The following is a 23,601-nucleotide window of genomic DNA, read 5'->3' as shown; positions in this document are numbered from 1 at the left end:
CCTGGCTGTGACTGACATAGCCCACATAAAAAAAGGAAAATCATTTTACAGCACAGTGTGTTTACTTTAGAGGTTCATACATCCTGCTCTGTTATCTGAACTTTAACCACACACAGTAGGCTGCAGGCAATTAACAACTCACAAGACAGGGACTTCTAGGGAGGGAGGCTGTGTAACTCACAGCTATGGAATGTGTGGCTAGTGTGTACAAACCGAGTGACTTACCTCCTAAACAGCAGAGAATTGAGCAGTGAAACTGCAGAGCATGATCTAAGCTAAAGCTATTTTCGTGATTAGAATGTCCCTTTACCAGCTTAAATGTGTCAGGAAATAACATAAAGTTAACCTCTCTGGATCAGTCCTATGTACTTGTAAAGGCAGAATATGTGTTTCTGTAGCTACTGGTAACGATCTTATATGTATAGCTGTAAGGGAAATCTAACAGAGTTAATTGCCGCATGCCTGTACAAAAGCAATATTACAAAATATTCACATAATAGTCTAAACTACAGTTTCCACCAATATAACTGGTTTTCTCTTTCTTTCTGATTTGGATATCAGTTCTGCCAGAAGAATTTGCAAGAACAAGTCACATGATAGTCCTCATTGTGTGCTTTTAACTGGAGTATGTTGAGAAATGAGAGCTCATCCTTGTTATTTCATTTCTGGACTCTGGTTTGCCCTGGGTGGTCTTCACACTTCTGCACAGCGTTGTCCTCTCTTATAGTTTGGTTCCTGTGAGTTTTGAGATGAATCAGTTTTTCCACCAAGTTGGCCAAGAGATTAAAAACCAAAGCGAGCCACGCAAGGCCAAATATAATCCAGAGCGCCGCTAAGCTCCTATAGATGGAAATATAATGCTTGTTTGGGTCCGTTCCTACACAAATAAGAATGTAAATAGGGTTAAAACTGTTATTTTTCATGGTGTATATATATTTTTTTATGTTAAATATTATTTTAGGGAAAGTGCATTGTGCACCTGGAACAGCCTTTCAGGGTAATAAGCACATCACCCAACGGGAAACAGAAACATTGAGTGTAAGTTGCGTGCTGCCAGTGAGCTCATTACAAACCAGCCGCTAATGCATAGCGAATTAAGTGCTCACACAAGCACTAAGCATTGCTGATACACTAGTGCATGCACAATTGTAATCAATGACTCACATGAAAATATACCTTTAATACAATTAAATAGATTTCTCTGATGTAACTAATCCAGACTGTTGGGACTCAGGTCCAAAATTTAGGCGATCGCACCTGAACTTTGATACAGAGATTTAGTAGTTTGAACTCAGGGCTCTCAAGATACAACACTGATTAGCCATAACATTAAAACTGCCTGCCTTATATCCCCCTTGTGCTGCCAAATGCATCGAGACATTGACTCCAAAATACCTCTCAATGTTTTCTGTGGTACCGGACGTCAAGACATTAGCAGCAGATCCTTTAAGTCCTGCATGTTGTGAGATCATTGATTGGTTTTGTTGTTCCAGCACATCCCAAGAATTTGAGGGTCAAAGGAACATCTTCTACTCTTTGTCATGTTCCTTAAATCCATTCCATACAATTTTTGTAGCATGGTAGGGTTAATTATCCTGCTGAAAGATGCCATCTGGAAACACCATTGCCATGAAGGGGTGTATTTGGTCTGCAACAATTAGGTAGATGGTATGTGTCAAAGTAACTTCCACATGAATAGCAGGGCCTAAGGTTTCCCAGCAGAACATTTCCCAGAGCTTAACACAGGTAAAGGACACACACACGCCCGGCCATCCATCTGGTCTAAAAGAAAATGTAATTCATCAGACTTGGCAACTATCTTCCATTGCTCCACAATCCAGTTCTGATGCACACGTCCCCATTGAAGGCACTGTCATCGATGGACAGGGGGGATCATGGGAAGTATCTCTGACTGGTCTGCGGCAACTCCTCCTCGTACGCAGAAAACTGAGATGAACTATGTGTTATGAGACCTTTCTATCATGGCTACCATTAAGTCTTTCAGCAATTTGGACTACAGTAGCTCTTTTTTTTGTGATCGGACTAGACAGGCTTGCCTTTGCTCCCAACATGCATCAATGAACCTTGGGCGCACATGACCCTAACACCAGTTCACCGGTTGTCCTATCTTGTACCGCTTTTGGTTGACACAACAATACTTTTGGTGGGTACTAACCAATGCATATCAGAGACACACCAAAGGACTTGCCTTTGGAGATGCTCTGACCCAGTCCTCTAGCCATCACTTTTTGGCCCTTGTCAAAATCACTCGGATCTTTTCACTTGCCCATTATTCCTGCTTCCAACACATGAAATTCAAGAACTGACTGTTCACTTGCTGTGTGATATATCCCATGCTTTGACAGGTGCCATTGTAATGATATAATCAATGTTATTCACTTCACCTGTCAGTGGTTTTAATATTGTGACTGATCAGTGTATGTCTATTTATTTTTGTCTGCTAGTTGCTATACATGTTTTTTTATCCATTTGGTATGACAGGAGCACTATAACAAAACCTCACTGGCCAGGATAAGGAGAAATACATCTATTTCATGCCAAGCAATTATTACGCACATTGTAAATTCCAGTGACACCAGACTTTTTCAACAATTGCACAGAATTGCAAAAGAATGATAGATTTCAGGGCACACTAACATGGTGTGACAATGTGAATGGGTTGGAATGGCATACCTAACACGTAATCTCCAAATCCAATGGTGCTGAGGGTGATAAACGCAAAGTAAAAACCCTCGCCGTAGCTCCAGCCTTCCACGTAACTGAAGATCATGGGAGGGAAGACCAGGAATAACAGGGAGCCAGTGGTAAGATAGACCGCCATCATCATTATCTTCATTATCTGAAAATCCAAGTTTAGTCTCAATCAATGGAATCCCTGACATATGGATCATTGCAATGCACTCAGAGAATAACATATAACGTGATATATAATAAGTAACATATATAACATTATATATAATATGGAACACATACAATATTGCATGTAAAATGGATGGGCCATCATTCAGAGTAGTATTTGACAGGTAAATAACTTATTTGTTAGTAGTTACATGTTTTGTTGCAGATACATATTATAACTCTCATGGGAGATTCATGGGAGAGTCTTCGGAGATTAATCATGGGTGCTTTCCCGCAGTAACAACAAGCAAAAATAGTGGAATTTTATTTTGAAAACTGAGACCACTGTTCAGTGAGTGGATAATTTCAAGAAATTCCCAGATTAAATGTCCGCCACGTTCGCCCGACCTTTCAGCTCCTTATTTGGTGCCTAACACCAGGGGGCGTGCGGTTACCCTGCTAATCCACCTCCACACTGTGTCTCCTACTCTGAACATCAGGCATACTGGGTCCCGGTCCTCACTCCACCGCCTGGACAGTGTCTGGGTTCCGGGCACCCTGACACCGGTTCAGCGAGGCGGCAAATGGAGGTCTTTTAAGAGATGTCATCTTCCGTCCCTAGTCAAACAAAATCTCGACACGTTAAGCACTCATTGTGTGTAATATCATTGATATTGGTTAATTAATAAAAAAGTTATTGACTTCTTAAACCCTACTCTGAATTTTGGCCCACCCTTATAATATAGCATATAATATATACCATTTGCATATAATATGTAGGACATATAACACTGCAGCAGTACGAATGCCAATAGCATGACATCGAGTTAATTACTGGTAAACCTGGCTAGTGCTCCCTGGTTCGTTGGGCAAGAGTTCATGATTAAATTTAAGGTAATTTTTTATTAGCCAGTGATTTTCATAGAATCCTGTTTCCAATTGCTTATGGTTTGTCGTGAACGAGGACTTTTTTCCCTGGTGATACAGTGGCTGCGGTGGTGGTTTATCCATTTTTCCACAGCAGATACCTCTCTCTCCCTCTCTCGATGTCATAGTGTGACTGAATGATATCTGGTGCCAAGTTATGACATCCGCTGATTGATTTACACAGTGTAAAAATAGAACAAGACATGCAATGTCCACTCACGTGGGCTGGGCCTGTATTTCTTCATAGTTCTGTGATAATATTTTATTTATCAATTACTTGTTGCTTCATACTTGTAAAACAGCGCTCCACAGCGCTGAAGTTTATATTGGTACTATATAACTTATAGCTTTGCATCATGTATAATTTAGATATTACATTGGTCAAATAGGGGCAGTGAGAGTGAGAGGAATATGCAACCAGGAAATGGTTCCAAACCTCCTACATCGGCCGCTGGATCTCGCAGGAAGCTCCACCAGCTGCTCTGGGAAGGTGGTGTTTATACCGCATTTCAAAATCAAACCACAAAAATACACAAAGTCTGTTTCTGCAGAGGGAATAACCTTACTATTAACTTTCAATCCAAAACAAAAAGTAACGTGTTACAGGTTTGTGCTAGATTAAGGTAATGAGCCTAAAATATAGGTAAATGCCATAACTCATTCAGACATGGAGAGATGGGGACCACCTGGGTAGAAGTTCACTCTTCAGTATTTTACTAATCCCACCACCCTCTCCCGCAGCCAGGAATATACAGACAATCAGGGCTGGATTAACATAGGGGCTGATAGAGCTGCATCTCCAGGCCCATTGATTGAAAAAAAATGTAAAAAAACTTAACTACTCTTCACATGCTCTTGCTTAAGTATGGAAACTTAAGAGGGATGTTGGGGAACAAATGTTGTGTAAGCTGTCTGACAATGAAATTAAGTTAAGGTAAATTTTGCGTACTATGCAAACACTCTTGTTACTTAAGTCTCTCTAACACTGTGGCATGTTCCCTTTCTTCTGCACTCACAGCATATACTTTTCTCTGTCTCAGACTATATACCAGGAGCTTCTGCCTGCTAGTTAGAAGGTTAGGAGAGGAGCGGACAAGTGAATGCTAGGGGTCAATCCTTAGAAAGTGGGGAGCGAGCGCATCATTAGACGCATTTATGCCAAGCTCAGGGTGCTGTCTGCACAGTATGCCCTTAGCTGGCCAGCCTAATTCTAATTCTTTGGGCAATTACACCCCTTGTTTGGGCATGTTCTGGTTACGTGATTTTCATCACCGGACGCCCACCGACATCCTGCTTTACCGGACACTTCTGTTAGGGAGAATGGATTTACTTGAAAGATGAAAGCGAGAGATTAGCATGGGGTATGTGTTTTCTGATAGCTATATCCTTTGAGTTTCCCTCCAGCACCACCTCCACCAGATACATGACGCTTGGGAGGTATGGCTGTTTTAGTGTTTCCTGTCGATAAGATTCTGTAATTAAGCCCATCATAATTGTCAGCCCAATGGGCTCCTACTCTGGCCCTGTAGACAATACAATAAACAGGCTGCTATTATAAACTCTACCGTTATTTAATTATCCTTTAAGGGTCAAAGCCGTTAATACAGAAATTAAAGTCAGTGATAAACAGTGGTATTTCCCCTTAAGAAAACTGCTTATGACTATGTGTCGCTCAGAGCACAAAGCTCGGTTTATCTAGTTCAGTTCTTTCAATTTGTAATGTCTAGAATATTCTACCTCTTAATTTTATATTTTTTGAGACACAATAAAGACTTTATACGATTTTAACTGACACTGATGGTTTTATTCTACTTTACTGTGTGCGTTCATATTAAGATCCCAGAGGAATCCTTCTAGAATAATGAATCTGAGATTTCAAGGATCAGGAGCACCACTTGTCTCAGCGGAATGTGAGGCTGATAACTGTACAGGCGAGATAATGGAACATTATTGTAGGATAGATACCCCCGAGCCGTCAGGTTCTTGTGCACATCTTCCTAGTGCCAGCAGGTGGCCATTTAACCCTTTCCCAATAAGGTTTAAAAATGCCACATTGAGAGGAATCCCAAACAATGCATAGAACACGCAGAAGACTTGTCCGGCAACAGTGCTGGGGTATAAATTACCATAACCTGAAAACAAGCAGAACATTGAGAATTAGTGCCCAGATGATTACTCTTTCGGGCATGAGAAGATACCATTCCCAGCAGAATCAAACTATTAGTTTATAATTTATTAATTAAAGGACTAACAGTTGGAAAATTATGGGCAAATATAAAATATTCAAGCTGGAAATATAGCAGAGTGTAAATATTCTTTACAATTCACAATCTTGGCCTAATATTTGCAATTCCCCCTCGATTCTCAGTATCAGTTTATTAAGGCAATAAATGCAAAAAATAAATAAATAAATATATATATATGTGTGTGTATATCAACATTCCAAATGCCAGCACTCTGCCCTGATAAAAGTTCTGTAAGAGAACTGAAAAGTTGACCTAGATTTCTTTTGATACAATAAAGTAAGAATAGTTTTTTTTTTTTTTTTAGTATTTTAGAGTGCTGGTATTTGGAATATTGTGATATACGAGTGTGTGTAGTGACATAATTATTTGCTGCTTTCAATACTGAAATAAATAACTTGAAATTGCTGTTTTTATGAGTTTCCCTGACAATTTAATTGTCCTGTGGTTCTCATGGTCATGGATCTGGGACCCTCATCATAATTACTTTGAGACTTTCATATTCCTTCTCCTGTGACCTTAATTGTCATTGAGCCGTGATGGTCACTGTCAATGTCCTGTGACTCTCATTGCCATTGTTCTGGAACCCTTATAGTCATTGACCTGTGACTCTCACTGTCAATGTCCTGTGACTCTCATTGTCACTGTTCTGGGACTCTTATTGTCATTGACCTGTGTGACAAACCCTGTAATTTCCCTTGCCCCAGTTATTTTTTCCTGCATTTACCTGGAACTGCTTCTATTATTGACAAGCCAGCAGAGCACTATTTTGGAAAAAGGTACTCATGAACCAGAGGAACATTCGCTACCTATGAGCCAGGGGAACCGTTTGGTATTTTATTTGTTTTGGGACTACCGAAAGTGACTGCTACCACTTTTCTCATGGAACTATTCTGGGCAGACTCTATGTGTGCGGTCGGTCAAAACTTTACCCAAGGGGCGATTTGGCTGTATTCGTGGAATCTGAACACTATTTGGACACTTTGGGCGCTCAGATCCAGGCTATCTGGGGATATGGGATTTCTGGGGTCCCTATTAATATTATATATGCTTTGGGTTGTCTTATGTTTTATATTTTGTAACTCTAGTGCCTGGGAGATAATTAGGTTAAGCAAAGTGAACTCAATTATCTCCCAGACACAGAGACTCCTGGGCGTGTTTTACTATGTTCATGCTGGGGTTCTGTGTATAAAGGTGGGCCATATGGCCATAATAAAACATTCCAGTTGTACCTTTCTTCGAGTCTCGACTGATGTTTGGGTATGCGAACTAAAAAGCGCTTGATTTTTCCTACGAACTGCTTGGATTTCGGAAGAGTACGAATTAGCGTGCTATGCGAATGGCTATAATCACCTAAGCCTCTAGCAGTTCAGGAGTGTGAAAACGAATGTACTATACAAAGTACAAGGAGTTCGTTACAACCTGTGACTCTCATTGTTATTGTTCTGGGACTCTTACAGTCATTGACCTGTGACTCTCATCGTCATTGTTCTGGGACTTTTACAGTCATTGACCTGTGACTCTCGTTGTTATTGTTCTGGGACTCTTATTGTCATAGACCTGTGACTTTCACCGTCATTGTTCTGGGACTTTTACAGTCATTGACCTGTGACTCTCATTGTTATTTTTCTAGGACTCTTATTGTCATTGACCTGTGACTTTCATCGTCATTGTTCTAGGACTCTTATTGTCATTGACCTGTGATTCTGTTCGTCATTGTTCTGGGACTCTTACAGTCATTGACCTGTGACCCTCATTTTCTTTGCAATTCCTGCCAATTACCTATAGTTGTGATGACGGTTCCAGCAAAAAAGAAGGAGTTGCTAAAGTCCCAGTTGCTTGGATTGGTGGCATTTCCTTTCGGATTCAAGCCCTTCTCCCAGGCCTCCATTATAATCTGAGGAAGATCGATGGTGTTAGATATTGTATGTAACATTGTATCATCCAACAACAGAATCCCGTCACTCGATCATTATCACTTTAAATTAAACATGGTAATTGTATTCGATAAAACTATAAAACATATAATGTATTTTTTCTTAAACACCAATACCATGTAACACCATGTAATAGATTCATAGACAGTTTGACAAGCTTCGTTTCGTTGGACAGTTTCAGAAGGGATTGAGGTATTTTGGTACGTTTTGATGGGAACATATGTGATTAGGGTTACGGTAAGTGTTTGACTTTAGGCATGAGGATATTATTAGGGTAGAATCTTGAATTAATGTTATAGCAGCTCTGTCATTATTAAACATGTGATGCGTGTAATGAGTCAAGTGATGAATAATCGCCAGCGAGGGCTAATATTGTATCATAACGCAGTGCATGGTTAAACTAATCTATTTAAAGAATACATGTCAAAAACCTATTCCAGCAGGGAAAGGACAGAGAGAGGGAGAGATGTAATAATTATATATTACAGCATTGTCTGTTTACACCATTTTTATTTAACTGATGTGATTTTTCTAAAGACAAGCTTTCAGGAGATCCTCCCTTTGTCAAGGCTAAAACACTGATAACCTAAATGACACAAAGAATTTAAAGCTACGATGTGATAAAGAAACCTCATGGGTTAAATCAACATCACAGCATATAGTACATAGCGTAAATTAGGCTACGAGTCTAAAAGAAAGAAATAGACAGCATTTTTCGGGGCATACCTCCCAACTCCAGTGTCTTAAGAATTGGTGGAAGGAGGTAAAGGGACGGACCAGTGATCCAATTGTGTTACTAGCTCCACACGCAAAATAGAAGTCCTATCGGAAAGTGGACGGGTTAATGGCAGGTCAGCCTGGTATGAATACACATCAGGCTGCCTGTCCATCACTAAGCCGACCCACGAGGGCATGACATGCAGGGAGCACTGATTAAGCCCTAAACATAACTGTGATTGTTAAGCACAGTTCTCTAGTGTCCCCATAAGCGGAACAACAGGAAACTATGGTGGGACAGTGGGACAGGACCCAAAAATCGGAAGGGTTAGGAGGCAATGCTTCTGGTGGATCCTAAACATCCTGTATAGCAATCAAAGAGTAAGGGGGATAAGAAGAGTTATCGTTAGAGGAGGGAGAGGTAAAAATGACACGGTGAGTAAACACATAAAAAATAGATCTCAACATACATATATACTCATATTCAAACATTGGCACAGATAGATCAGCTGACACTCTCAGCCAAAGAGCTAAGTCTTGCACTGCACAGCTAAGCTAAGGATGCTAATGGAATTCCTGCTTAGCAGCTTCCTTGTCTCCGTTGTTGGGGAACAGCCCCTGGAGGACCCCAGGTTAACACTTCAAATACTCCAATGCCCAAATACAAAAAATAAATAAATCACTGTTTAGTAGATATAACTCAATAAATGCATCAGTGCATTCAATTATGCATGTTGTGGGGATATATCTAAAAACAGCTTACAAAAGCAGCAGATGCCTTGTCTGCAGCCTTTGCAATCCCTCCCTTTCTAACCCCGCCCAGTCTTTCTGTGGTTGTCCAATCACAGCCTCCCATTGCAGCTCAATAAGAAGTCTTTGCAAGGCAGGTGCTCTGGGCAATTGCTGCCTCTTGAGTTTATCTCCACTGGTTAACCAAACCAGAAAGTAATATGATCTGTTGTCTGATTGACAGCCAGGTAGATGTAACAAGGTTAATTTATAAAAGTACCAATTTCCATTGAAATCTGCACTTTTTGTAAAATGAAAAAATGACACACTTTTCAAATAAAACATTTCAGCAAGATAAAGTGCGTCAGGGGTTGGGTTGTCCCTTTAAGTAACTCAGCTTGTATGGAGCAACAGCCCCTTTGAACAATATGTTTGGCAGACCACTGTTTGCAATAACCCCAACAAATGTGTATATATATGTAATAAAAATGGACTCACACGTGGCATGCCAATACTTTTCATCCAGCCATTTTTTACTAATTTCTTTCTTGCATTATCATAATATATTTGTTCTTCATGTAACACACAATTAGACAGTGCATAGGTACATTTTCAGGGCACAGTTTGTACTTGCATTTTTTGTTCAGTTAGAAACATTAAGGAAACATATGACACTCACATCGTTTTTTGTTTTTTTTTAGCTACAGGTGTAGACGTGCAAAAACTAGTTTTAAGAGTTTACTCGAGTGAATCATTTCTAAAAATTCAGTTAGTTCACAAGCAAACGAAATCAGAATCTTCCAAATTAAAATCGTTTTAAAAAGGATTTTGATTGGTGAACAAACTGAATTTTAAGAATCAATTTGTTCGACAATTGGCAGGAATTTTATTTTGACGTTAAATTGATTTTAAAATTACTTTTTGCACGTTTACTACAGAGACACATTTAAGAAAAGCACATGACAGTCTTCAAATATGAATCCTTTCTACCAGGCACTTTTTAATTAAAAATAAAAAAAATAATTTATTTAAAACATAGGGTGCACAGATAGCACATAAAAACAGGATAAAACTCACATATTGCTCAATAAAGTCATCCACGTGATAATTTTAAACATGCAGAGACTGGTTACAATATGTCTAGTTGCTGTTCCAATAATCTGTCAAACATTACTTGTGGTGGAGATTCTGGTATTGAATCATGTGCTGTTCTTTGACTCCGTAAAAATCTCATGGATGTTTCCATTAAAACATTTACAACATAATTATTTTTTATATATAACAACAAACCGTTGGAAAGGTTTAATCTTTCATGTATGATTTAGCGCTTCCAAGAAATGTTTGAATTCTCCTGATGAACCTGTGACCCATTACCCAAACGAAGGAAGAGCAAAGGTTGAGGAAGTCCCACTCTTGGAGTGGATGTTAATGTAGACATTGAAAGCCTTCTCAAATAAGCGTCTGCAATGAGCAGATACACTTTACCATCAATGGGTCCTACAATGTCAATACAGACTGTGGACACAGTACTTCTAATACAATTTGTGGGCATTTAGTGTAGACACATTGGAGAAGTTGATACAATATTTTCTAAGATAAAGTTTTATAGACGATAATAAGATTGCTGACATTGTAGATATGTAGATATGTCACCCATATTATTATATGTCTTGTATTAAACCTGATGAGAACAAGCCCCAGAAATACCGTATATGATTGTAACCATTCTACTCAGTGGTAATCCTTGGTCTGGCCAAAAATGGTCAATGGACGCTTATAATCCGTTAGAATCATTAAGGTTTTGCCATACAAATATATGTTTCTGTTATATTGTTAAAGCATGGTCTATTGACTTTCTTTACCATCAGGCATTGTGCGCAAAATTTCATGAGGTGTTGCATTGCATGCTGGGAAAATAAGTTTGTATAGAACATAACACAATGATATGCGATCAGAACGCCACGAAAGAACAGAGTATGCAAATCATGCCCTTTAATCACGTATTGAGCCGAATTCCAAGACAGATTGTTATCTAATAATCGCCCGAGTTGCTGTATCTCTCTCCGATAGAGGTAACTCCACCCCAAGTAGTGTCACTGGGGCGTCATTAGACAGCCCAGAACAAGAGTTGTGAATCCTGTGCAAAATTACCATATGAGTTAGGGTTTATTTTGGTATTTTATTCGTTCGGGAGGGGCAGCTCACCACAGCAAGGGTTACTTGAGCCAAAACCAGTGTTTTATGAGTTGGTGCCAAATAAAAACCTGTGGTGCAAAATAATAACAACTCATTTTTGGGGAACAAAAAGATGATTGATGGTTAGAGGGGACAGTCACTAAATGTTATTTTATTCACAGATTAAGTGATAGAGGGGAAAACATTATGTAATATATAAATAGAGATTTTGTTTTGCTACTAATCCAGTTTTTTTCCTCTATTGGTTCCATTTTCTCAGTTGATCTGTGAACCCCGTTGCAGGAAAAATATGCTATCAGTGTACTGGAAAATAGATACATAATATTCATATTATATTATGGTCAGATTTTTCAGCCCATGAATTGGCCCATTTTCGCACCTTTTTGGTTTGTTCTCCAGATTTGGTTTCCAAACCACCATTTGGCAGAGCCGAACCGACATTGGATCAAAACTGTCTGCTTAACCACATTTTCTCACTGTGCCCAAGTCTACCCATTCACCATGACACAAAGATGATCTACCCATTCACCATGACACACAGATAATCTACCCATTCACCATGATACACAGATAATCTATCCATTCCCCATGACACACACAGATAATCTACCCATTCCCCAATGACACACACAGACAATCTACCCATTCCCCATAACACACACAGATAATCTACCCATTCACCATGACACACAGATAATCTACCCATTCCCTATGACACACAGATAATCTACCCATTCCCCATGACACACAAATAATCTATCCATTCACCATGAGACCCAGATAATGTACCCATTCACAATGACACACAGATAACCTACCCATTCACCATGACACACAGATAATCTACCCATTTATTATTACGCACAGATAATCTACCCATTCACCATAACACACAGCTAATCTACCCATTCACCATGAGACACAGAAAATCTACCCATTAACCATGACACACAGATAATCAAGGTGAATGGGTAGATTATCTATGTCTCATGGTGAATGGGTAGAGTATCTGTGTCTCATGGGGAATGGGTAGAGTATCTGTGTCTCATGGGGAATGGGTAGATTATCTGTGTCTCATGGGGAATGGGTAGATTATCTGTGTCTCACGGGGAATGGGTAGATTATATGTGTCTCATGGTGAATGGGTAGATTATCTTTGTGTCATGGTGAATGGGTAGATTATCTATGTCTCATGGTGAATGGGTAGATTATCTATGTCTCATGGTGAATGGGTAGATTATCTATGTCTCATGGTGAATGTGTAGATTATCTGTGTCTCATGGTGAATGGGTAGATTATCCGTGTGTCATAATAAATGCGTAGATTATCTGTGTGTCATGGGGAATGGGTAGATTATCTGTGTGTCATGGGGAATGGGTAGATTATCTTTGTGTCATGGTTAATGGTTAGATTATCTATGTATCATGGTGAATGGGTATATTATCTATGTCTCATGGTGAATGGGTAGATTATCTATGTCTCATGGTGAATGTGTAGATCCTTTGGATCTGATAGGTGATAGGGTGAATGGAATGATTTCCAGTCTCAATATAAATGGACAGATTTCCAGACTGAATGGGCGGAATATCAGGGAACAATGGAAAATCCCCATAAATCCCTCATACATTTTTATGACGAATTGGCCAAATCTCAAGATGAATGGGAAGATTGATTCATTGGTATAAGTGGGCAGTTAAAAACTTATCATATATGACCAATAAGAGAATCTAACCTAAAAAATATATATTCTCTGAAAATGTATTTATAACTGTTTTGCTACAATGTGCAGACTGATTTTTGAATTCCTGTAGGATGAAAGTCATGATTTCATTTAGCTTTGTTGCCACTGACCATATTAGGAAAAGGTTGTAGGTATCTACCTTGTTGGGAAAATCACCGGAGCTCCCTTTAACCTTCAATTCATACAGCAATACAAAGCTGAATTAGGAATTTAAAGGGAACGTACGGATGCTAATACCATAAGCACTTGATGTAAACATGTCCAAGGAAAGTATGTTGCATTTCTCATACCTGTACGAACTGCTCAAGGGCTTTCACATCCAAACATGTGTAGTTCTGGAGGAAACTGAGTTTTGCAATTTGGAACTGGTCCCTCGTACTGGTCTCTGCTGGTTTCTCTAGAATCTGGAACATCATCGCTCCCATGAACAAATACATGAAATAACCTAAAGAAAGGGCAACGGCCAGCATAGTCTGCCGGCTGCACAGATAATCCTGGGACATTATCGAAGTTTAAAGCCCGTCTTCTCGTGTTTCACTGTTAAGATATTATATATTAAGCCGAACTACCATCTTGACCGCAGTTTATGTTACAATGTTTCTTAATGTCTTCTGCTCCAAGTACCACATAGAAGTCCGTAAGTCAGCAACTATCGAACCCCAATTATTTTCACTTGTCTGCTCTGTAAAATCAAGAGCTGACTCATTTTACTGAGTGATGTGTCTACGTAATTTCCATTTCTACGACTTGAAGTATAAGTTGAGTTAAGATTTGAGCCTTTTTGGCAGAGCCATTGGATTGTGCCAGAGGAGACGTCTTTTAATCCGTGCAGTTGGATAGCTGTACTGAGGCTGTTTTCACTAGTACGGCTCTTGCTGATCACCTGAGACTCTCTGGCACTCTTTCTCTCGCCTGGTTTAACAATTGAAAAACCCCCAGAGCACCTGATAATAGCGAGGCTCATATGACCAAGGAGATAATGGTTAGGCCTCATGCATCATCTAAATAATCAGGAGGAAGGAAGTTGGTTAATTTTTAGCTACTGAGAGACAGGTCATGTAGATCACTATGAACAAGGATCTGACATTAGCTGTGGAGTGGAGTATACAGACAGTTCTTTAAATTTGGATAAAATATCGTAATGTTTTGTTAAATAAAATTACTAGTTAAGAAGAAAATAATCATTTTGAGAAGACAATATTTCAGTCGTTTGGTGTCTATAAATTTTACTACAGACATAATTAAATAACACGGTCAGTGAAAAAAGCAAAAAACATTTTTACATTAAAAAGCCCAAAGTATAGCATTTAAAAGCACACAGGGGGTGAGGGGAGGGAGGGAATGGGGCAAACTGTACCCACTAGATGACATTTCCAACATCTGTAGAGTAATAGGACTCTACTTGATCTGCATATATATATTATAAAGCATGCAGACAGTGCTTTTAAATGGAAAAACATTACAAATAACATTGCTACTCGTGACATGTTTCTCTATAATTAGCTTTGAGAATCACTACATCGGTTTCAGATGAGGGCTATATCCCGTGCATGGAATTAACAAATTAGGCAAACAAAACAAGTGTGAACCTCACAGGCATCCGGCAAAGATTTATTTTTTAGTTTTCACAGTGAATGAAGGTGTTACTTCATACAGTGTGTCTGACAAACCCAGCTCTCTCACCCATTTATTTTATTATGATTGTATGCCATTTTTTATTATCGTTAATTATTTATCTAAAGGATGCAATCACATTCTGATTCATTATTCTTTCACCCAATTCTGTTGTTTATACTGTGAGTGTGGAATCCTTAATCCATCAAATTGACTATTCTTTATAATATATTAAATAAGAGTTGTACTAAATAAATTCTAAGGGGTTTACTTACTATAGATAAAGTTGTGGTGAATTTCGGTTACTAGCAATAGTTAGGCTAAACTAGTCAAACATTGTTTTGAATATTCTTCAAACAAGCATTTATAATTGTAAGAAATCATCTGAACACAAGGCAGGAGAAAGTTTGTTACAATGAAACGAGCAGAGAGAACGTGATGAATTAACAAATGTAATTAGTTCGAAAAACGACTTATCAATGAGATCTCGCTATGAAAGTCTAAAGACAAATATTGTTTGCGCAGGGTGACAAAAATAACCGCCGTTTCATATCAATAAAGAATGATTTTCTCCATCACAGGAAATGTTTATTTAAGAAACTTATTTGACTAAACAGAATCTGTAGATATGCATTCCCCTAATATCTTTATATTGATATATTTATATTGAATATTTGCTCAGCCTTATCAATTCTTCAGTTTTCGGTAACAGCAGGAAACAATCCAGAAATATTGCCATCTTTCATAACTGATTTGGCAGATTCATTGATTTTTTTTTTCACCCTTTGAGACAAAAGACCTCATGGAATCGGTGATAACGGACTTATCTGTGTCCGTGGTTTATTTGCTTGCGAAAGCTCAGATTCCATTAATCGATTTTGGCTGCAGGATGGTGTGGCAGAACGGTCTCCTGGATGAAGCCTATCCAACACTCTGATTCTTCCTCACCCTGTTCTTTCAGTGTGCTCTCCTATACATGGACCGACGAAGACAGGACCCAGATCGAGCAAACACAACAACCTGACTTGAACTGTGAACGAACACAGTATAAAAAAACAATCAGATTTTTTATTTTATTTTTTTGCTTGGATCAACAAACTGGTATTGAGGGAATACTACAAACCTGTAAAGCATATGTACACATATATGTGTAGCGTGAACATTATTTCAATTTATACAGTACAATTCAATTTAAATCACCACTTTTATAAATCAATAAATAAATACAGTACAGAGTTCAACAGAAATCATCACTTTTATAAATCAATAAATACACTCTTATAAATCACAGCTGAAACACCTCCCCAGTTAGACCACAGATGCTTTTCAATAAGAAGCCTCAGCCGACACAGACAGAAGGTCTGGGCCAGGGGAAGAGGGGAGGGCATGCAATAGCTGTAGACACTAAATCTGTAACCCTAAAGAAAACATGCAAAATAAAATGCATGCATATCGACTACATTATTAAATATATATATTTTTATCGGATTCTTTCTTTAACACCCATATAAATTATAATAAATACACAATAAAATATTGTTTTTAATACATCTGCTGGATGTGATAAAAAAAGAAAAAAAATATCAGCTGTCCTTTGTTGCAGGTGAAATCTCTTTATTTCAAATTTTACTGTATGATCTTTCATCATTGGTGCAGTCCTGCTAATGAATAGGGCATGATAAATAATTTTATAGTAGTGTATATACACACAGTTGTAATCAAAATTACTATACCCCCGTTAAATAATCAGATTTATTGTCAACATTTATAGACTTTCAGCTGTTTGCAATGAACACATTAAAGAAAATCAATTGATATTGCTCAATACAATGAATGCTTCAAGTGGTTGTCAAGGGCTTCATTAGTTGAACCAGGTGTATTTGAGATGGAAAACTTGAAATACCTGAACTTGCTAGGGATTTGTTGAGTGTCATGTATGACTACATGTTAGAAATATAGGTAAGTCAAGAGAATGGGTGCACAAAGTTAAGAGTAGTGATCATCACCCTTCACAAACAAGAAACAGGGTACATCTGTTTCCACCACTTGAAGCATTCATTGTGTTGAGCTATTTTAATTGCTTTTGTTTGATTTGTTCATTGCAAACAGCTGAAAATGGGGGTTGAATAATTTCAATTACAACTGTATATATTTATAACTATATTACATGGCCTTCAAGATGCATATTTTGTAATGCTTAAAGCCCTTGAGAGATATCAATGAATTCCATGTGGTGTCAAGAAACGAAAGAATTCTGTTTTTTTTTTATACATATAGGTTGGGAAAATATTCACCAGCACAAAGCAATACTGAATACAACAGTTGATCTAATTTTTCTTCTGAGTCAATAACAATTGACTTCATGGTTTTAGAGAAGCATGGTCGCACGTGAGATTGTCATACAAAACGCTAGCTATAGGTTGTGCTAATCTGTTTCAGTTACTTACACCTGCAGGCCCTGTGTGTGCTTTAAAGGGACCAGTGATTTTACATATACTCCATACAATATACATTAAACATCTTTTAAAACTGACCTTTTACTAAATATCCTCTGCACTATCAGTACTGCTAATACTATACAAAATGCAAATCTCTCCCCTGCTATGTAAATACTGAAATGTGAATGTCCTTTCATCTTATCTAGTCATAGAGCACCCACGTCACATCATGCACACAGAGATCGCTTCTTTATCATTATTGTATATTTAAAAGCAAGAAAGCTGAGATACTTTATCATTTACAGGTGAATACATCATATTTATTGCATAAATAATTTAAGCTTAGTAATGCTATGCAATACTTTCATTCTTCAAGGAGAATATCGTGTTAGATGTCAATACCACCAGCAGATTGTACAGTATTCCTGTATTTAGACACGTGACTTCACCAGCCTCCACTCTAAGTAACACATTAGGAGAAATATAAGGAGTACGGGCAGGGTAACTGTTTGCTAATGTCTCAGCACTTTCACAGCGTTTAATTCGAGCTGGCCAATGTGGACATATGGTAGAAGTGCTGACGGGAGTCACCATGTTTACCGTGCACATTGCCCAGTAGCTTGCTGCCATCGGTTGCACAGTAATGGAAACAGATCTATAGGAGCCTTAGTAAATTGTACAACCTTTTATATATACATAAGCAATTTCATTATGAGCTCACCAAACAAAATGTAATTACACCCTGAAAAAAAAGGTTTTACCAATCCTATTACCCTTATTAAAGTACTAGTTCAACATTGGAATGAGAAAACCTTAAACATGTATAATTCACAACTTTAGTAAATCCCTATAAGGATGATATAAAAACACACAAAACCAGTGACATAAAAATGTGATAACGTGAAAAAATAGAAAATAAATCAAATTGGACAACCAGATGGATCCTATATAGATAGTCAGAATGATCTCCCAGCTTCAAAATAGACTAGAAAGCAGGTGACCGTCACCTCATACTATCATTAGTGCCAGTCTTCAGACCTTTTGTGTTTATAGTTTCTACGTTGTGTGTTTGTGTGAGGAATGGCCCAATGATGGTCACTCAGACTGGATTTTGGTTTATAAACTTACCTCTGTCCCTCTAGAATTGTTTCGATGTAAATGGTCTGTCATGCCAAGCAGACAGTCTCTGTCACTGTACGCGATGGCTGACCTGCATCTGTTCCTCTTAGATCACTTCTGGACTAAAGCTTCACTGGACCCTCAAAGGGCTCTCACAATGCATAGCACATTCTCATCAGCGAAACACCAGAAACTCAATGCTTTACTAAACAATAAGTAACAACGTTAACTGAGAAAATACGTACAAATTCAGCTAGAACACATTTATTACAAACACCCGAATAACACAATTTTATACATAATGGCATTTATAAAAAAAAAAAAAAAAACACCAAATAAAATATAACTATTAACACATGATATAAATCATCTATGACAGTTGATTATTTTTGACAATATGGCATTTACAACATATACACAGATAAAGGCACTTTATGCAAGGAAATTACAGTAATTTGCTAATCTCTTTCATACAGCATACAGCCCAGACAAATCAATGGTATTCACGTTGTAGACAATACAACATTAATTTCTATAGCAAAGCAACGCCGGTTTATGGAAGCAGCCCGGAGCTAGATGCAACCAGTATACAATGTTCAACAGATAAGATGGAACTGTTGCCCAAAACAGTTTATTGGGGGAAGCTAAATAGTGCAACATTGGCTCATACTCCTTCATCGTACACAACAGGAGTACCACCTTGATTTGAAGGCCCGTGAGGACTTTCATAGTGTGAGCACACCATTCCGTTCCCCATATACCATGGAAAATATGTCCGTTCCTTCACTGCTCACCGGTGTGAAGAATCTCCCATTCCCACTCTGTACACACCAAGTGAGAAAGAAAGCACATTTGAATTACGGAACAATCTGTGTTATTCTATAAACCCCAAACTGTTTAGGGAATTAGTGAGAAATAAGTTATAAAATGTCAGATGTCCATGTTGGTAGGAGTAGTGCTTTGTCACTCGTAAAGACTCGAAGAGCGTGGCTAGCTTGGAGAGAACTGTGTCGTAGTACTTTTTCCTTTCTGTAGGATGTGGAAGATTTGCTTGGCAGTCGTTAGGTCACAGCAAGGATGCTCTCAGTTTAAATAAAGACAACATAAACAGATCAGCTTAATGTTTCAGTCACTGCGTCCCGGTACCTGTGAAAAAGATGCTGAATTACCTGTCAGTTTGTTAATAAATACAGTGGTGCATCACAAGGTTGGTCGGATCACATAGCGTATGGATATAATAATCAAATAGCAACAATGACACACAGCACCCATCAATCATCCGCATCATACACAGCACCCATCAATCATCCACATCATACATAGCACCAATCAATCATCCACATCATACACAGCACCAATCAATCATCCACATCATACACAGCACCCATCAATCATCCACATCATACACAGCACCCATCAATCTTCCACATCATCATAGCACCCATCAATCATCCACATCATACACAGCACCAATCAATCAACAACATCATACACAGCACCAATAAATCATCCACATCATACACAGCACCCATCAATCATACACAGCACCCATCAATCATCCACATCATACATGGCACCAATCAATCATCCACATCGTACACAGCACCCATCAATCATCCACATCATACGTAGCACCCATCAATCATCCACATCATACACAGCACCAATCAATCATCCACATCATACACAGCACCAATCAATCATCCACATCATACACAGCACCCATCAATCTTCCACATCATCATAGCACCCATCAATCATCCACATCATACGTAGCACCCATCAATCATACACATCATACACAGCACCAATCAATCAACAACATCATACACAGCACCAATAAATCATCCACATCATACACAGCACCCATCAATCATCCACATCATACACAGCACCCATCAATCATCCACATCATACATGGCACCAATCAATCATCCACATCGTACACAGCATCCATCAATCATCCACATCATACATAGCACCCATCAATCATCCACATCGCATACAGCACCCATCAATCATCCACATCGCATACAGCACCCATCAATCATCCACATCGCATACAGCACCCATCAATCATCCACATCGCATACAGTATCCATCAATCATCCACATCGCACACAGCACCCATCAATCATCCACATCGCATACAGTATCCATCAATCATCCACATCGCACACAGCACCCATCAATCATCCACATCACATACAGCACCCATCAATCATTCACATCGCATACAGTATCCATCAATCATCCACATCGCACACAGCACCCATCAATCATGCTGTGAGTGTGGTAACCTCTATTGGCAATGGAGATCTGGCTCTTGTTAGTTTTTTTTGTCTCAAATTAAAGTCATAGAATTTAATTTTTCTATATAGGTTTGGTAAGAATTCTTTCAGTGCAAGGTAGGATAGACACATAATGTGAAGGTGTTTTCTGCCACATTCCTGGTGATCTAATGACCCAATCAGGATTTACAAGGTCCTATAGTCACTCTGTGCATATTATTTTTATGGCAGAATAAATGTAGTTATTTGAGAACCAATCAGCACAAAAACACACTGGGGGTTTGCACTAATACACATGAATTAACTTTTATCATTTTTGGTTAATAGCTGTGCTAGTCACAAGGTCTATGCTGACCTCCAGTAGAAGATAAACAGTGATCCGGTGTGAAGTGACTGTTCTAGGGTGGTTGACATGATGACTCAGCAAAGAACAGACTCAGTGTAATGGGCTGGAAGGGCACCTATTAATCATTCTACATGTCATCTAAACATGTCCCCAACTCCCCCGTAAACAACAAGTTAGCCTGTTTACTAGACAGTCGATTTATTGTAAGCAGAAATAAAGAACATGCTAGTGTAGATAAAAAATAGATAACAAATAATCTTTAATCTACACATTTTAGCAAAGGTTCAAATAAGTGATCAGTCCATTTTGTTATTTATAACCTTTGTAAAGCGTCACTGGATGCCATTACTTTATGGCGAATAAAATAAATGATTCTTACAGACTTTGGAGGAGTTTTTGAGGAGTCTGGTTTTGTAGCTCGTGTCCCCCCAAAACATTTAATTCCATTTCTCCTAAGTCCATACCCACAGCAGGGAGCACATCAATCGGGTGCATTATGGAATTACGATAACAGAGCAAGGAGCACTAAGTGTCTCTTGTATTTGCTTTGGCCTTTGAGAGGTGGCTGGCTGAAGGTCTATGTGTTTACTTGGGAGCAATGTATGATAAGCTGGGAGATATTAAAGTGCCTTTTAGGACAATGCTAATACCATATGCTGTGCCATGATAGCCTCATTATTAAGACATAAATAGACTACTTGATAGTTTGTTATCTGCAGCTCCCTGTTAACACAATATTTATCAGAGAATACACAGAGCGAACACAGAGAAACATATGTTAAAACTTTATTTTTATTAGTAAATATTTCTATATATATACACACATACAGTCATGGCAAAAAGAAAGCGCACCCCCTGTGAATTCTATTTTTTTTACATAACAGGATATAATAACAATCATCTGTTCCTTAGTAGGTCTTAAAATTAGGTAAATACAACCTCAGATTAACAACAACACATGACATATTACACTGTATTATGATATATTTAACACAAATAAAGCCAAAATGGAGAAGCCGTGTGTGAAAAACAAAATACACCTTATCATTTTCTGTATGACTATCTGTCATTCCCATCATTGTGGAGGAATTTTGGCCCATTCTTCTTTACAACATTGCTTCAGTCCATTGAGGTTTCCTGGCATTTGTTTATACAAAGCTCTCTTAAGGTCCCGTCACTAGATTTTAATCAGGTTGAGGTCTGGACTTTGACTGTGCCATAGCAACACCTTGATTTTTTTTCTTTTTCAGTCATTCTGTTGTAGATTTGCTGGTGTGCTTGGGATCATTGTCCTATTGCCTGACCCAATTTCGGCCAAGCTTGAGCAGTCAGACAGATGGCCTAACATTTGACTCTAGAATACTTTGGTATACAGATGAGTTCATGGTCAACTCAATGACTGCAAGTGTCCCAGGTCCTGTGGCTGCAAAACAAGCCCAAGTCGTAACCCTTCAACAATCGTGCTTCACAGTTGGTATGAGGAGTTTTTGCTGGTATGCTGTGTTTGGTTTTTGCCATTTCCACTTTGGTCTCATTTGTCCAAAGGACATTGTTGCAGAAGTCTTGTGGTTTGTTCAAATGCAACTTTGCAAACCCAAGCCATGCTGCTATGTTTTTTGTTTTTTTATGTATGTTTATGTATGTTTTTTTTTCTTTCTCCTGACAACCCTTCCAAACAAACTGTACTTGTTCAGTCTCTTTCTAATTGTACTGTCATGAACTTTAGCATTTTACATGCTAACTGAGGCCTGTTGAGTCTGAGATGCAACTCTTTTTTTTTTTGCAGTATGGTCTGACCTTGGGGTGAATTTGCTGGCATGTCCACTCCTGGAAAGATTGGCAAAGATTGGCAACTGAATGTTTTCCACTTTTGAATAATCTTTCTCACTGTAGAATGATGGACTTTAAATTGTTTGGAAATGGCCTTGTAGGCCTTCCCAGTTAGATGGGCAGAAACAAATAGCAAACTGCTAAAGCTTTGGCTAATTTAAAGATGGTCACACTTGCTGAAAATCATTTCATCAAAGTCTTAGGGTAGCAGCACCTGTCTGCTACTTAGCCTCTTAATTCCTAGTGAAGCAGTAAGGGTGTACTTAGTTTTCCACACACAACTTCTTCATTTTGGTTTTAAATTTGTTAAATAAATCATGACCTTTACGCTGATCAACAATTTGTTGACAACGTAACCGTAGCGTTAAGCATGATATCCATTACCTAATAAAAAGTGTGCAATATTTCTGCCACTGCATAACTACTGTAACCTTGAAATACGCTGTTGTGGCGTCCGTTAATTATCTGTAACTACCTGCACAACCAAAATAAAGAATAAAAAAAAAAAAAAAAAAATCATGACACAGTAATATGTCATGTGCTCTAATCTTAAACCTGCTAAGGAACAGATGATTGTTATTATGTCCTGATATGTAAAACCATAGAATTTGAAG

At 38.4% G+C, this 23,601-nt stretch overlaps 2 protein-coding genes across 2 annotated transcripts in view; both read right to left on the bottom strand.

Annotated features, from left to right (window-relative positions):
• Nucleotides 1-659: 659 nt before the first annotated feature.
• On the bottom strand, nucleotides 660-13,852 carry LOC134586450 (potassium channel subfamily K member 16-like). The gene is made up of 5 exons (XM_063441965.1): nucleotides 13,640-13,852; nucleotides 7,812-7,926; nucleotides 5,752-5,918; nucleotides 2,695-2,860; nucleotides 660-877 (listed from the first exon to the last, which is right to left on the bottom strand). The coding sequence occupies exons 1-5, from the start codon at nucleotides 13,850-13,852 to the stop codon at nucleotides 660-662; spliced, it is 879 nt and encodes a 292-aa protein (XP_063298035.1).
• A 5,446-nt stretch (nucleotides 13,853-19,298) lies between these two features.
• The window catches only part of KIF6 (kinesin family member 6), a 274,702-nt gene continuing 270,399 nt past the window's right edge, over nucleotides 19,299-23,601 (bottom strand). The window contains exon 22 of the mRNA XM_063441552.1: nucleotides 19,299-19,666. Coding sequence (XP_063297622.1) covers nucleotides 19,650-19,666 — 17 coding nt within the window. The 3' untranslated portion in view covers nucleotides 19,299-19,649. The remainder of the gene's footprint in view (nucleotides 19,667-23,601) is intronic.

This window comes from Pelobates fuscus, chromosome 2 (genome assembly GCF_036172605.1).
Source record: "Pelobates fuscus isolate aPelFus1 chromosome 2, aPelFus1.pri, whole genome shotgun sequence".
Taxonomy (NCBI): Eukaryota; Metazoa; Chordata; class Amphibia; order Anura; family Pelobatidae; genus Pelobates; species Pelobates fuscus.
The sequence above is the reverse complement of the archived record's forward strand: the minus strand, read 5'-3'. Positions and strand labels throughout refer to the sequence as shown.

Bases quoted from the DNA above. Each gene is read 5' to 3' on its own strand.
- LOC134586450 (XM_063441965.1), bottom strand. From the start codon at position 13,852: ATGTCCCAGGATTATCTGTGCAGCCGGCAGACTATGCTGGCCGTTGCC. The intron at 7,927-13,639 runs GTATGAGAAATG...GATCTTCCTCAG, and splicing joins CCCTTGAGCAGTTCGTACAG to ATTATAATGGAGGCCTGGGA. The intron at 2,861-5,751 runs GTATCTATCCTA...TTGGATTTTCAG, and splicing joins AAGAACCTGACGGCTCGGGG to ATAATGAAGATAATGATGAT.